The sequence below is a fragment of the Anthonomus grandis genome, chromosome 22, assembly GCF_022605725.1.
Source record: "Anthonomus grandis grandis chromosome 22, icAntGran1.3, whole genome shotgun sequence".
Classification (NCBI taxonomy): domain Eukaryota; kingdom Metazoa; phylum Arthropoda; class Insecta; order Coleoptera; family Curculionidae; genus Anthonomus; species Anthonomus grandis.
Genome location: NC_065567.1, coordinates 13,790,014 through 13,807,674, shown reverse-complemented (window position 1 = coordinate 13,807,674; position 17,661 = coordinate 13,790,014). Strand labels below are relative to the sequence as shown.

Here is a 17,661-nt window from a genome sequence, read left to right as displayed (position 1 = left end):
TTACAATAGAAGAATTAAATATATAAAGCCTTATTATTTTTCAACTACTAATAATTTTGCAGAACTTCGCACATTTCAATAAGCGTTTTACAAAATTGCATTCTTCTATCAGCTGTCTTCAGGTAATTCGTAAGTAAGCTGAAGTTTGTGGATGGAATTGGGCCTCGTAGGTCTCGATCCTGTAAATACTACTTTCGCTTATTACTTGTCGCCTTCTAGCACTTATTTCTTGACCTAGAACTGTCACTTGCATCCCTTAGTGGTAATATCTTCACGATTTTTATTTAACACTATTAGTTTCTTTAAATTTCGTTCTAGTACATGTTTTATGTTCGCACATTTGTTACATCTGCAAAGAATTATCTTTTTGCCTTAGCTTTCTCTGCAGAAGAATAAACCATTGATTTATAATTTTAGTAACATATGTATAACACTAACACACAAAAAAGAGTCAGCCTCTATATATTTATTACTAGGAGAAATATTTGAAAGCTCCAAACAGAGTGAATCTAGTTTAGAATTTAATTTTAATATACATATCTCATATTTTCAATTAATCTTGTTTATTTATTTAAAAGCGGAATAACCCGTTTTATTACTAAAACATATTTACAGTCATTAGTTCACTATTCAAGATGCAATATAATGAACCGATTACCCACAAAACTGAAAATAAAATTTTATTACAATATATATATATATATAATTATTAGTTTTTATATATATAATTATTAGTTTTCGTTCTACAGGGTGTTAAAACTAATTTTTTACCAAACATTTATTGAAATATTTTGGAATCCACTGGACAGATTAACCTAAAATTTGGCGTACTCTTATTATTTGGGATGAGAAACACGAATATGATATCTATTTTCCCATTAACACTAGATAGCGCCACATACAACAACATTGAGTGATTAAAATAGTCATAACTTTTTTGACCTACCTGTACGCAGATTTGCGAGTGAAAATAATAAAACAGCATTTAATTCTAGTCAAAAAAGGTATACTTCTTTGATCTCCAAAAAGTAGACCGTTTTCGAAATAAACGCATTTTTGTATTAGGTTGCGTGTGAACAAATTATTATCGGAGTTTTACAAAACAGGCTTTGCCTAGGATGAACACATCATAACTACGACCTGTCAAGGTGAAGTATTAATAAGTAAGTCTTTAATTTGGCTAAAGCTCGTGTTCTTGTTGTGTTATTTTCGCTTATATAAAAATGCCGCGTCACAATGATTTTTCTAATGCTCAAATGCGGGATATGGTATGTGTATATGCTTAAGAAAATTTTCGTAGTCGAAGAGCAGCGCAGCGTTATTTAGATCTGTATCCGGATAGAAGGCAGACAAATCATCAAACATTTAAAGAGTTGTACAATAGATTAGGCGAAACGGGCTCATTTCGTTCAAAAAACGTAAATGCGGGAAGACCAAGGATAATTGGAGCAGATATGGAAGATGAAATTTTGGTTCGTGTTATCGAAAATCCTGAAACCAGCACAAGACGTATTGAGGCAGCCACTGGTGTAAGGAAATCTTCGGTGTCCAAAATTATACGCCAAGAAAAACTGTTATCATTTCACTCCAGTTCAAAATCTTCATCCTCAAGACTTTCCTGCAAGACTCCAATTCAGTCAATTTTTAAGAGAGTGCCAATTGAATGATCCATTTTTTTGTAATAAAATTTTATTTACGGATGAAGCCACGTTCACAAGGAGAGGTGTTTTTAATTGGCGTAACAATCATATCTATTCATTGGAAAATCCTCATGCTTTCCAAGAACACCATTTTCAACATGAGTTTTCAATAAACATTTGGTGTGGTATCTTTGGGGATTGTATTGTGGGACCGTTTGAATTGCCAGCTAAGCTTAATGGAGAACGTTATCTAAATTTCTTGAGGAATGATCTACCCATTCTTCTAGAAGATGTGCCCCTAAATTTAAGACGTGTCAGTTGGTATATGCACGATGGTGTACTGGCACATTAGTCACTGCAAGTCAGAAATTACTTGGACGAAATTTATCCTCATAAATGGATTGGTAGAGGTAGTGAATATCCGGGGCCTGCGCGTAGTCCCGATCTTAATCCCTTAGATTTTTATTTCTGGGGCTACTTGAAATCACTTGTGTATAAAAATAAAATAAATAACCGTCAGGAATTGTGGCAAAAGATTCTGGAAGGAGTCAATACCACCAGGGCCCAAGAAGAATCATTGTTTGGAGTCAGGCAAAATTTAAATAAAAGAATTAGACAATGTGTCCTAGTAGATGGTGAACATTTTGAACAATTATTATAATCAACAGCCTTTTCTAATTTTATCGTTGTTAATTAAATTTTAGATTAGGTGTTCATACGCAACTTAATAAAAAAATGCGTTTATTTCGAAAACGGTCTACTTTTTGGAGATCAAAGAAGTATACCTTTTTTGACTAGAATTAAATGCTGTTTTATTATTTTCACTCGCAAATGTACGCACAGGGGGGTCAAAAAAGTTATGACCTTTTTAATCACTCAATGTTGTTGTATGTGGTGCCATCTAGTGGCAATGGCAAAATAGATATCATATTCGTGTTCCTCATCCCAAATAATACGTCAAATTTTAGGTTAATCTGTCCAGTGGATTCCAAAATATTTCAATAAATGTTTGGTAAAAAATTAGTTTTAACACCCTGTAGAACGAAAACCAATAACATTTTGCTAAGCGATATTGAGCTCAAACAGTTTATTTTCTTGTCAGGTATCCTACATTAACCTATGTCCAATTAATTACGGGACACCCTGTATATATATTAAAAGCTAATTAAATGTGCTGGCAATAATCACATAAAAATCATATATCAACTGCTAATGACGTTAAATTCTAATAGATAAGCTATCAAATTTAAAACAACTCAATATTAGTAGTAATAAGCTCCAACTAAGATTAGCCCAATCAGGAGGGAATCCTAAAAACAGAAAATACAAACGCTAAAATCTCGTCTAGGGGATAAAGGTATTAAAAGGCAATTAAATGACAATTTCAAAATTAGGTGACCCAGATAAAGATTATATAATCAAAAACCCAAAAAGAAGTAAAATATTGAACATTCGAAATCCCAAAGTTTAAAGAAATGTTAATAGAAAAAAAAAGTTATTCCTTGATTTAAAACATGCCTTTCAAAAATATCTCAAACGTGCTCGATACGATTTAAGTCAGTGAATTGGTTGAATATTAAGATAATCCAAAAAGTTTCTATATAGTAAAAATACAAAATTTTAACCAAATTCCGTAGCGCGTGGCTGAACAATGAATTTCAGAATTTGATCTAAGTATTCGTGGGAATCTTGACTGTCATACCCTCAGCTTTCTTGAATCAGGACGTAACTCAAACCTTCATTAATCGGTAACAAGAATGCATGCTCATCATATTCTAATATATCTCATTGTTTGAGAAGTGACACTAATGTCATGAACATTTTAAAGATTACTTTCTAGGTGATTGGCAGTAATATTGCAAATAAAGCTATCCTTTATAAGTTCTGTTGCTCTTATTGGACCAGAATGTTTTTCTTTTACATCATCGGTCTCTTCAAATGCTGCCTTTGCATATTGACGTTACATGCACAACTAAAACAAGTTTTTACTACACTGGCAATAACTCGTTAGTTGGCGTTCAAACTATTTGGCGTTTAAACTATTTATGTAATATCAATTTGAATTACTTAATGTGATGAATGTGATAAGGGATGTTCAAAGAAATGTTCATAAATATTGATAAAAACAATTTATCTTAGAGACAAATTTTTTCGTCTAAAAATAAAACGGCGTTTTTTCCTTGTCCCTTAAATCATTTTGATGCATGTATAGCATGGATATAGCTTAATTAAATGTATAATACGCAATACAGTCATAGAGTTAAATCTATAAAATGCTTCTCCACCGTAAAATATGATTTGTCAAAATTTTTCAAACATTTAAATTAACGTTTCCTAAAATTATTCAAATTTCGGAATTGCAGGAATATGTTGTTAAAGGTTTGTGGTTGTTATGGATTTGAATAGATAAACCTAAAGCTAGGCCAGAAGAGAGGAGCATGTAATAGATTACTATCAATTGACGTTCTAACTGTACCCCGATTCAATGCTCTAGACATAGCTCTCAGACACCTCTAGCTCTCAACAACCGATTTCGATTCGGATCGGATTCGGATTTTCGAATTCGATTTCGATTTCGGATTTTCGATCTCGGATTTTTTTTGACAATACTTTTGATCTTCAAAATTAAGTTTTATGTCTATTCAAATACCCAGAAATTGTAAACTTTGTATATCGTTTAATTTATTTATGCCAAAAGTAGCAGCGATGCGTTTACATCTAAAAGTGAGAATGTTAGTCATTAAATCAGTAAATGCAAGCATGTTTCTATCAAATCAACCCTTTATTTTTTGTAAGTGTCCATCGATGGTAATTTGGAATGCCTTGAAGCAATTTATCTTTAACACCATATATTGTAAGCCTTCCATGCGTAATAGAGTCAAAAGCTGTCGCGTTACAGAAAACCGCTTAAAGCATTTAAAACATTATTCTGCTACTTTATTTAGACATATTATCATCAATTCATCCATAATTCTTAAAGAGACTGTAATAGTATATAACAAGGAGGAAAATAAACTTGAAGTCAAAGTCTCACAAACATAGCTTCTATTGGATAGGTTACGTGTTTCGCCTTACGGCATTATCAGGTTAGACAATAATAATTCACATTTCTCTATAACATACAGTAATAGTGATATGGTAAGTACTTCGTGGTAACTAAAAGTTAATAACGATAACTAAACGATAGCTAAAAATAATGATTACTAAATAGACCCTACATTTGTGAGACTTTGATTTCGAGTTTATTTTCTTCTTTATTACATATTATTATATGGGAAGGCCCTAGAGGATAATATTCAGGGCATCTATATTGTATCCACTTGCTGTACTGGAACTTTATTTTTAGTGAAAAATAAAATAATTATTTGCATTGGGTATCAAATATGTCAAAAGAGCTACTTTAAAAATTTATATTCAAATTTCAATATTAAACTTTAAATAATAAATCTATTAGTAAATATAATATTCGTATATATGGGCTCATTTAAAATCATTTATGGTTTCGTCAGACTTATTGGCAAAAGCTTTATGAAGAAATGGGACGCTGGATTCTACGTAAAGTAAAATATGTTTCTACAGTGTCTTTTCTGCATCCACATCTTTTTAAGATATTAAAAACATACCGTCACAAGACTGTCAATGTTCAAACTGTTCAAATTGCCCTAAAGTTCTGTAATCTTCATAGTCAAGTAAATAAAAAAAAAATGGTTTATTTGCTACCGATCATAAATTTCAAGGTTTTTCGGGCAAAATTAAACTCAATATTTTTAGGACAATAAAGAGTGCCCAATAAATGTTTAACAATAAAAAATTTGCCAGCAACTATATGAATACTGGAAATTTATATTTAGTTGATGGAATGAATCAAATATATTAATTACATGAGAGAAATAATGACCCGAAACACAAAGCAGAAAAGGTTAAAAGCTGGTTACCTTATAGCTTCCCCAAGTCATAGAAACTGCCCCACAAAATCCTAACATTACCGTCATCGGATATTTATAGCGTCATTAAAAAACACAACTAAAATTATGCTTGAGGATAAGTCGTCGAGATTATAAAACGATTTTTGTTAAAACTACACTAAGAACGATGCCAAGACAATTTAACGCTGTCATAGAAAACGAGTAAAAAAATATATGGAAAATCAATAGTCTACTGTCTACTGAATAATGAGAAAACGAAATTATTAAAAATAATACATAAATTGAAAAATTATTTCGGCTTTTTGAGAGGCATATTTATTTTCTTGTTGATTGACGAGTTCGGAAAATTTTGTCATTGTAAGAAGACATAATATTTATAAAAAATACATTTTAAAAAACTTGAAAAAATTAAAAACGAATAACAATGCGAATATAATGTACTCTAAAACTAATAATTAAATCCCAAGTAGATAAACCAAAGCAAACAATCAAGTAATCTCTAAAACTGTTTCGCTACTGCTTTAGAGCGGTTCGTGTGCAAGGGATGAATAATTATCGAGCGGCGGGAAATATTGGAATCGTATTCTAAGTTAAAAAAAAATAGTTGCGATATTTGTGAATCGATGAAATAAACTCGTCCTAAAATTTATAGTAATACTAATAATGAGAAGAGTAGATAATTTGCTATTGAAATGAAAATTAAAATAAAAATTAACGTCCAGAAACTGTTCATTTATGACTATACGGGATGGGCCAATGAAAACTTTCCACCCAGTTTTTTTGCGGATTTTATGGGGACCAATACATTTATAATTTTCTTATGGATAATAAACACAATAAAAATTGACATATTTTCAAATTTCAAAAATTGATCTATTATTAGTACAAAATAATCAGTTAAAAAAAACCTATCATTACTACAAAATAAAAACTAAACTCCTGTTCTGTTTAATAACAATAAACTTATTAAATAAGATGTTCAAAGTGACCTCCAGTAACATCCAATAACATCATACAATGATAAAATTGATGTTCCATTTCTTCTTTTACATTCTACAATACATTCTAACCTATCCTTTCATACTCTGTGGAAATCCGCTCTTGGAAATCTTGAAGAGAAACGGGCTCCGTTTTATAGATAACTGATTTTAAATTACTCCGAAGGAAAATCCGGGAATTTGGCAGGCCATTCAATAGGTCCCCTACGTCTAATTTAGCGGTCCCTGAATCCCTCATTTAAAAACGTGGAACAGGTGCTGCATAATGGGCAGGCAAAAAATCATGTTGTTGAAAAAATCATTTTGTTCGGTTAAACTCTCATCTTCGGCGATTCCCTCCCGAGCGATTTTTTTCCCAAGTTACCAGCCCAGACATTATTTTTTTCTGGATATTGAGTGTAGACTTTTCTATACAAATGGGGATTTGAATCGCCCCAGTATCTTGTGTCTATTAACCAATCCATGTAAAAAAAATGAGCATTTATCCGAAAAACAAATATTGTACAGAAAAAGTGGATTTCCAATACATCTTTTACTCATATCTTTGACGTATTGAAGTCGTCGGTCATAATCATCCTTATTTAGTTCGTAGAATAATTTTATTTTGTAACGAAAAAATTTATGAAATTTTAAAATCCTTTTTACACTTGTCCGAGAGACGCCGAAAACTTCAGATAATTTCCTGGTATTTCAGATTTTATCGATATTATGTGCCATAATACAGCAATTTGTGTGCGTTCATCGCTGACCACTTAAATTGGATTGTGCTTCTGGTTTTGCATCGTCCCATTATCCAAAAACTGATTCACTAATTGTCTGACATAGGTAGGCGAGACATTTCTACCTTTGGTAGCTAAGCTATGTCAATATCCATTAAAAAAAAAAATTGGCCTGTTAGTTTCTTCTTTATTTTAATTTCGACAAGCTGTTACACTATGAGATGTAAAAACAGCGATTTTAAACTTGGGGAATATAATCAAAATAAAAAGATTTTTGAAATAAGGTGCAACTCGACCCACATCCCCGTTTAATATTCCCTAGTTTAGCTTTTTTTTTAGTATCCCCCGCGTAAGTGATGCATTTGGGGAATAAAAACGTAATTTATTTCCTTGGTAGTAAAAATTAACGTATGCAAGCTGTTTAAATTTTTGAATAGAAATGTCTTCAAAAGTCGTGTTTTATACAACATACGAAATGAAAAAAATAGTCGATATTTTAAACTAGGGGGATAGAATCAATGAAGAAAGAACTTTAAAATAAGGTGCTACACAACCCCTATTCCCATTTGAGATTTTGGGGTTGATATCCACCTTCGCGTAAGGGATGAATTTGGAGCGTTGAAAATTATAAATTTAGTGTTTCGCGTCGAATCAAAAATAGAGTGTTCGCACTTTTGGTATTATTACTCAATGACAGGAATAAAAGGAGAAGAAAACACATTTGAGTAAAATATTGCAAGTAAATAAAAATAATATAATAATAAAAATATTTCATTGTGGAATCATGAATGTTTCTAGTTTTTTACTTCACATTTTTCATCAGCAATTAATGGCCGAGAATTCTCGGTCTGTCATTTACCGATACGCGGGTAGTGAAAATGAGCTGGCCCGCCGCTTTTCTGTCAATGGTTGGTCGGTTAACTAAATATGATTGAATCATTGAAAAATCAAATTTTTTTTTAGAAATTAATTAAAAATATTTTCTTAGAAAAAAAACGTTATATGTAAGTATTAATAAGTGAGCTTCCAATAAGTGTTAGCCTAGCACCAAATTGATGTAATGTCCAGCATCAAAAATTAATGGCTTTTAATTAATTAGAAAATCTAAATTAATAATAAAAGCCAAATTAAGAAAAAAATCAGATTTACATCGAAAACAGTTTGTTTTGGACAGTAATATCATATAAACGGGGCAAAAGTTATGTTGAGTCTGTGATTAGAACTTTTTCGTATTTAGCAAAGTAAATGAGTAATACATGGATCAAAAATTCACCTTAGTCTGAAAAGTAAAATTAAACTAAAAGACGTAACTTTGAAAGTTTCCAAGCAATATTAATAAATGATTTATTAGATTTCCTGTGTTAAAAGTTGAAATTTTTAGCTTCTAAAGTTTAATTGTCAACTATTCTATCTTACTCTAAAAGATATAGCTTCAATTATAATAGTTTACGACAAATTAATTATGTACTGGTATAAATTAGTGCATCGTTTTTGTTGTGAAGTTGCCATTAATTATGATTTAATTAGATAATATAATACTGGAGAATATTATAGAAGAAAACTTTTAATAGAGGTATCCACGGAATATTTTGAATGATGAAAATTTTACTTCGTTTTTATCGATGGAGATACATTTAAGCAAATATAATAATAATAATAATAGGAAAGCAAAGGCAAGCATTTTTGGGAGAAACCCCCTACAAAAATTAAAATATGTTTTGAAAAATATGCTATAATAATTCAGGCAGAGGTCGCGGCCGTACAAGGATATGCTATACCTATATATTTAAGATTCAACACTTGGCTTGAGGCTCTTTTTACACTTAATGGTTTCTACATGGTTGCATAATAAGAATACTATAAATTAAGTAAGCTAAAGTGTAAGATCTAATAATTCAAGAAAATCTTTACTGAAACAATATAAACCAAGAAAATAAGTTATAATAACAAAACATCCAATATTGTAATTTTCTCTTTAAATTATAAGCATTTGTTCTCTTATTTAATTCTACATTTTCTGTCATGCATTTTTTTTCTTATGTTTCAACCAGAAATTACCTTTTGCTAAATTCTTTATATGGAGATAATCTGTAAAGGTTTTCAAATCTTTATTAATTATTACTTCATTTTCTTGAAGATTAAGTTGACTGAAAATGACTGAATATTTTTTTTAATTTAATATTTAATGATCCCCTCGATAATGATAGTAGAAACTACCAAAACCGTTGGTTCAAGTTAAGATTTGTTCAATTTAGAGTAGTTGCTCAAGGAGAATGAAACTGCAGCAACAAAAAATGGTGGAAAATCAAACTGAAGTTCTTATTGTTAACAATTAAGAACTTCTTCATAAAATCCGCGAATTTAGAAAGAGCTTAACGAAATTTGATGGCACAAATCCTTCAGCATCACCGGCACTATCTAATTCTCTAGAACTTGTTCCGTAAATTAACAGTGCTGCTTAAAATCGCTTACATGAGAGCTAGTCACATTCATACAGCTACTATATTCTACCAGCTACACCTAATGATCTACACTGCGGCTATTAAAGCAATGCCAGAACTGAAAAGCTAACACTACCACAGAAGATTAAATGATAAAGTGAAGTTGTCAAAAGAGTTAACGGAGGGGTACAGATTCGAAACGTGCAGAAAAATGTAGAGAATATTAAACGACGAACACAGCGATTTATTTATTAAATGAAAACATACGCAACGGGATCCACAAAACTATAGCTCTACTCAATTCCTTATTTATCTTAAACAGAAGTAGGTCGTTAAGAAAAATACAAATCTAGTAACAATAGAAAACAAGACAGATACAACGTTACTTATAAGATATATCAGATAACTAGCAAGTTAACCCAAAACACACTAACCTGTTCCTACACGAACAAGAATACTTTAATCAAATAATTTTAGTGTTAATGAAGTTGTATATTAAATTTCGCAAAAAGAAATTTCAAATATTCACAGTAATTTAATTAAAACAAACTTTGTTACAAAACATCTTAAAAGCAATATCGTGGGAAAATTATTTAAAAGGGTAAAGTCTAAGGTCATAGCAACCTTCAGATATTTTTACCTTAGGTAATGATTTAGTTTTGTTGCGATGTACGCCATTTGATTATTACCAATTATTGTTTTTTTTATTTTCTAACAATAATTAACATTAATAAAAGGATATTAAATCGGTTTTTATTTAAAAAAAAATCTATTATCATATCATTTTAATCAACTATATTATTTAAATCAAATTACAATATACTTATCCTAATACCTACAATTTAAAATACATTTGGTCATGGTCCTATGGTTGGAGCCTTTGGCGTGACGCTCAAATTACGAGACAGTTTTACCACTAACTAAAACTATTTATTTTTTACTTAGTTCTCCCGAAGATGCTAACTTCGTTAGCGAAACACGTGTCGAGAGTAAAAATAAAGGTTTGGTTAGTGGTAAAACTGTCTCGTAGTTTATACATTTGAATGCTTAAGACTTGCAATCTCATATCAATGCTGTTAATAAGAAAGAGACATTACAAATTACGTAAAATAGATATTAAACGAACTACAACAATATCTGCTGAATAATATCATGAACCCAGCCGAAACTTAAAATAGTATTTATAATAAGACTAGATTACTTGTTAAATAAGTATTAAAATTGTTAAAATAATAATTAAAAACTTAAACATTTATTGTTAATAGCGTACAACAACGGCAGGCCTATGCCTAATATAGTGTATTAGAGAGAGACACTTTGTATAGAGGCGAACCTTGGCGGTATTTAGAGCTAAACTTTCTGACATATGGTTATCTAAAGGTTTTAGTTTGCACTAGTGCCGTGAAAGATGAACGATAATTTGCGGGGTACAACTCAATACTAAATAACTCATTAATAAACAAAACTAATTTTGAAAGGATTTGGAAGTCAATTAGAAAAAGTGTCGATTTCTTGCACTAGAACTAAGGTATTCCGAATAGTTGTAATTTAAAAATAATTGCCAGTTTTGTTTAATATTTTCGAAGCTTTATGTAGTTAATTTAGTAATTATATTCAGAAACATATGTATTGACAAAAATGTCAAATTATTCAAGACATGCCTTGCCCAGGGCTACATCCCTAAGCAATACCGAAAAGTTCTCTTTATCGAAGTTGTCTTTATTCCTAAACCTAAAAGCCGTTACGCTAATTCTAAATTTGGACACTGTTACAATGCAGGAATCTCTGGATAACATGCAGCTGAAACACTTTTCTAGGAATAACATCAAACTCTTCTGGAGCGAATACGCAGATATCAGGATCAAGAAGGCCACCTGTGTCCTTTGGACTTACAAGAGGGCTTTTGACTCCCAAAAGCCCAAAGCTCTATAATGCTTTATTAGATCTAATCATTTATCGTCAAATCTCTTCTCTAATGGGAAGCGACTATATGGTACCATATGGGAGCAAGCGGAAAGTGGCAGGACTTTAATAAGCCTGCATTAAGGGCCATCTAGTACACGAGCGACACCAGAATTAATGACAGCAGATTCCTGTGACGAGGCTCTATATATTGGCAGGGCCTATTTGCTAGAGGAAGACGCCACTGTTTCCATTATTTTTTGGAAAATATTTGCTGTGTTAAAATGCGGACAAAACATTTTAGAGTGCGCCGTTATTGAAACCGCAACACAGTCATTTGCTCGGACAGCAATTTGCGAGCCGGCATTTAGGCTATCACGGCTGAAAGGGTAAGCTCCAAGCTTGTACTGGAGTATATAAGGTTTGGAGTGTATAGAACCTATAGGTATCTTCCTATAGAACTAGTGAAGAAGGGCTGCAGAGTTCATGTCGTCTGGGTGCCTGGACACTCAGGCAATGCTCGTATATTGAATTAACGGAGAAACAGGCTCTCTAGCTAGACTGTGATTTGCAATACGATCGGTAGGGCCTTGAACCTACAATCTGCATAGCAAAATATTGTCGCATCTATGAAGAGTCTGCTTGATAAAGAAATTTTCCGGATATGGATCCGGAAGCATTTGGCATGGCACATAGCTCCTGTGCTTGTCTCACCAAACAACTACTGCGCTTAAAAATACGCGAAATTCGGGTAGTGGCGGGTCTTCTAAGTGGACACTGGCACTTAAGACGTCACCCATCTCCATACGCTGGATATTGCGGATAACTCTTGGTGTTAGGAGAAGGAATAAGCTGCAGACCATGGATTGAATATCTTAATTTAATATCTAGCAGCACCTATAATTTGCCCAGCGACATAAAATTTTCAGACCGAAGCGCCTCATTTGCTTCTGCAGGGCTATTGGCCTCAGGTAACCTTCGGTGACACACGACGGGTCCATAAGGAGACATGTGGGTTAAAAATATAATTTAACTAACTTTTTTATTAAATCAAATACAATTTTGCAGTAAATATCCATCTAGTGGACAATACTTATTTTTTAAGATAATGTGACGGTGACAATATAAGGACAATATAAAAGAGCGTGCTATAAAACCCACACTGGAGGTTTATGAACTTTCTTCGAAGCGAATTAAAATTAAATTTGTCTGAAAATCCGTAAAGCACACGATACTAATAAAAAAAACTTTTTGAAACTAAACTCGTTTAAAAGTTTCTTAAAGATTCTGGTTTATTTACTGTAATGAATAATTTTTAATGTTCTTAATGCTTAACATGACCTAACTAAAATGTAAGAAAAGAACTACAAATATTTTATTCAACAAAAAAATATTTGTGCATGGCAACTTACATAGAATATGGATTTGAACACAAATCTAAGGGTGAATTTTTACCCCGTCAAGAGGTTTTAGTGATGGAATTTGTGTGTAAATGTTTTCCTATTAAGCTAGAAATATTAGGGTGCAAATATTTTTGAACATTTTCACATTCAAAGCCGTAATTTACTCCGTATAAGAAGTGTAATCCGCTGATTTGTTTTCGATGGACCACCCACATATATATTTAACACATTTTTCTATTAAATTGTATTTCCCCTTGAAGTTTGATCCACTTGGATCTAAAACATCCTACGTAGTAAAATAACTAAACATTGCTACAACGTATACATTTAATGTCAACATGCCTAATTAATAATTTTAAAGTTTATTTTAAATTGTAGGTTTTGCACAGCTACGTAGAGCCACACCATATAATTAAAAGAAGAACTGCGGACCAACCATTGAGGATTCTACTCTATTATGACCAAAGCGTTTATCGGTAAGTTATACGATTTGCATCTTTATTAATTAAATAGTAATTTTGATAATTAGAATATTATAGAATAAAAAGCTTTGGCCATCTCCTTCAATCAAGAAACAGATATTGGGTTAAATTGGTAAGTTGGTTATGAGATTTAGTAGATTGATTACTACTAACTAGAGGTGTCTTATCAAAATGAATGAACTAATATTTCTTTCAGTGATTTAAACTTGTCTTCAAATAACTAATTATGTTCATTTTATAAAACATAAAAAGTTTAATTAAATTATCCTTTCTGTTCTAAAAAACTCTTCGGCCTAAATTGTTACGAAGGTAGTTCATAACTTTTTTTGTCTGTTCTTAATAATCTTTCCATCAAACTAATCAGTAAAAAGTAACAAAAATGTATGTATGTATAATCCTAATTAAATATTAATCGTCCATCATCCAATTTAAAATTATTTAATTGAGGTCCCAGAGTGGAGCATTCTACAAACTTTTTTAACTGCTTTGTTTTTTATTTTTGTGTACACTTTTTGTTAAGCTTATAGAGCGTATCAAATACAGTGTGTATTTGACGTATACATACTGTTTTTTTTGCATTTTCCAATAAATACTTAAATTTCACACTTAATCGGAAATACAGCACAGGGACAATTATTGATATCTTAATAGTTGTCCGAATTATCTTCCCTATTGTGGGGCATCTTATGGTGGGATAGTTTCAAATTTTAATGTTTAATTAAATTAAATACATTTTTGTTTAAACCATTTATTTTTCATGCTCAAAATATGATCCGATTTCTTATAAAGACCCGTGCCATATTTCTCACTTCGGTGGTAATCATCCTTCTCGTTATCTCTTCTTTCATTCTATCAAATGCCTGATTGATTCTATCAACCAACTCTTCCCTCGTTCTTACTTCTGTTATATGTGTAAAGTCATTTGCCCGTACCTAGACAAAAAATTCAGAAGAGTTAAGTCGGGCGGTCGGGGGGACTAAGAAAAGGTTCCGCCTTTGCCAATCCAACACTCCGAAAAGCAGTCAAGGACCAATACACTGCATAGCTATCATGTTGGAAGATTATTAATCTCTCTCCGTCCAAGAGTCCAGCTTCCACTAGATGATTGGGGATATCTTTTTGCTGTAATCAGTGAACTGTAAATACTGCTTTATCTACATGCTCTGGTAGATAATGTGACCTAATAAGAGTTCTGTCGATTGCCTCTACACGTTGACAGAAAATATGCTCTGAAGTAAATTTTGTTTTGCCCAGTGCGCATTTGCATCTTAAGGAGCCCATTCGTGGAGGTAGTGGAAGCTGGTAATATTACTTGAAAAACAATGGGTCTTCGATGTTGTAAGCCCTGCACCCCCGTACTATGAAAGTGTGCATCTTTGGGCTTAGTCTCCCACATCTTCCATTTAGAAGGACCAAGGTTTCCAGCTACTTTTCTGACGCTTGCATAGGATTCACGGTAAAAGCTTTCAGTATTTGTTTGTCAATTTCTACATCATGACATCACGTGCCGGGTTGTTGCCAACTTCACTAAGTCGACAAAAGGTGTTTTGAAACACCCTGAAATCTGGTAATCTCCGACCTGGATTACTATCAGCTCGTCCATAAGTTAAGACAATGTCGGTGTACTCTTCATTGGCAAATGCCTCCATTCGTAAATTTCACAATAGTATCCAATAAAATGTAACAGAACACGATTTAAAGAACAGTAGATGCGCTCAACACGAAGTTCGTGATAACCATACACAAATAGTCACGAGACCAGACGCTAAACAACTAGATAATAAAACACACTTTTTTGTTTATTAAGTGGATTCCTCTCCCTAGAGGGCATTATACTTATAATTATGGATAGTCCTCAGCGCACACGATTATAGTACGACAAATCGTAAATTTTTCAATAGAGCATAATCTAAAAGAAAAAATTAGTCTCATGTTCATTGATTACTAAGTATGTAACACAGAATTTGCATTATGCCCTGAAACCTTTGATATTGTACAAGGTGGCTCAGATTGATCAGAATTTGCAATTTTCTTTAAAATTTTGCTATTAACTTTATAAACAAACTTTATTTAAAATAAATAAAATACATTTAGTTAAACTTCATGTGTGGAAAATAGCATAATCGCGATGGCGCCCATTTCGCCTCTTGCATTTTCCTCTTGTGTATAATTCAGGAGTAATGGCTTCAATTTCCTGCTGAATACGATTTTCAGGCTGAATCAAATTTGTTGGGGCCTTGTTATAAACTCGACTCTTAAGATAGCCCCCACAAAAAAAAATTCGTTTGGAGCAAAGTCAGAACTTTTTGGGGGTCAGTTAATATCGCCTCTTTTTGATATTTGGGAACAATGCTCTTACATATTCAATTTCGGTATTTGATATATAGCAAGTAGCCCCAACTTGTTGAAACCACCGCTGCTCTTAAAAGCCATGAAAGGTTTAGAGGGATGGACCAAAAAAAATCATGGATCAGAATTGACCATTACTATTTGTTCGTTTTTATCTTCAAAAATGTACGGGACTATTATGCCTCCGGAATTGCTGCCTAAACAGTAACCTTAGGACTATGTCATGAAGATTGATGTTTTTCTCAGGGATTTTCTTTCAACCAATAACTTAACAATTTTGCTTATTAACGTATCCATACAAATGAAATGTGCCTCATCCGAAAAATTCTGTCCAAGTTATTAAATCTAACATTTGGTTCGCAAACATCTATAGTATAGGATAATATGTTTCATTTAATGCTTGCACGATCTAAATTTTAAAAGGACGTAGATTCATGTTTTTCTTAAAGATGTAAAAAACACTAAATTTATGTCACTGGAGAACCGCAGCATGTTTTCACACTGATTTTTTCTGGATACTGGGCAACTGCGTCACGAACACTGTCCATCTTTTGATTAGTGCGCATATTTTGTAGGAGTCCAGGAGGGGGATATTTTCAGTCGAATTCGTTTTCCTCAAATTCGTTGATTGAATATTTGAGAAGATGCGCAACCCCATGGGCGAAAATGTACCCGAAAATGAGATGGCGACACCGTCGCGTCGGTCAAAGTAAACCCGAGAATTTTGCCAAACGCGTATGCCGACAGTCACTGTCCGCCTGCTTTCCATCACCGCCCTAAAAACTCGGGCGCCTTAAGCTGATATCTATGTTTTTGACAGGTCTACTTCAAAAGATTATTTAATTTTTTGTGGACATTTTGGGTGATAAACATTAATTTATTTTCTTTAGTAGCGTAGTTAAAAAATGCTTCTCTTGCATAATATACACAGTTAACTGTTGTTTATAAAGGACTTCATAATAAAAAAAAACAAAAACAATATTGTAAGATACTTTAAATCTCAGGTTCTAAATCAAATACCGTTTGAGTGAATTCAAACCCGTTGAAATATGGATATTTTTTGAATGTTAATATTTAATACTAAGAAGAAATGTACCAAAAAGGGGTATCTTGAAAAGGTTTATATATAATTAATTTTTTTCTCAATAAATAGAGAGGTTCATTTATTAGGTATAGAATTTTCACCAAATATGTTGTTATAAATATTGAATTGTATTTAACCAATTAATACAAGCTATTTTGTTTCAATTTTTCTTTTAGATACTTTAGCCTTTACAGAGCAGTGCTGTCGTTTAATTAGTTAAAAAAAAAGGATTTTTGAAAATCATAATAATATCAACTAGGTATTATTTTTTAGGTATCTTATTTCTGATCTAATTTTATTTTTAAAAAAATATATAAAATATAGGTTTATAAAAGAAAATTTAAAACTAAGTAATTGAGTATTAGATCAGTACCTCAGACTTAGTTTTATAAATAATGAATTATACTTATTCCAGTCAATTAAGGTATTTAAAGATTTATTGATCGTGCATGGATTGCATAAAGTAATTCAGATTTAAGTTCTTAATTTTTGTAAATTTGGTCTTAATTATTTTAACTCAACTGTAGTATTAAGAAAATATTTAAAAAATATTCACTGCATTTAAGGATTTAAATCTTTATTTCAGTCATTGTTTTACTTGAATATTTGACAAACTCCTTTCATTGTTAATAGGTTTTAACTAGGCACCTTAATCAAGATCTCTAGAGAATTTATTTTCTGTAATAACAATGAGATCCAAAACTTTTCACAATTGGA

General features: G+C 31.9%; 1 protein-coding gene across 1 annotated transcript in view; it reads left to right on the top strand.

Annotated features, from left to right (window-relative positions):
* The window catches only part of LOC126749070 (leishmanolysin-like peptidase), a 105,656-nt gene that overhangs the window by 36,254 nt on the left and 51,741 nt on the right, over positions 1-17,661 (top strand). The window contains exon 2 of the mRNA XM_050458688.1: positions 13,408-13,505. Within this exon, the coding sequence (XP_050314645.1) occupies positions 13,408-13,505 (98 nt within the window). The remainder of the gene's footprint in view (positions 1-13,407; positions 13,506-17,661) is intronic.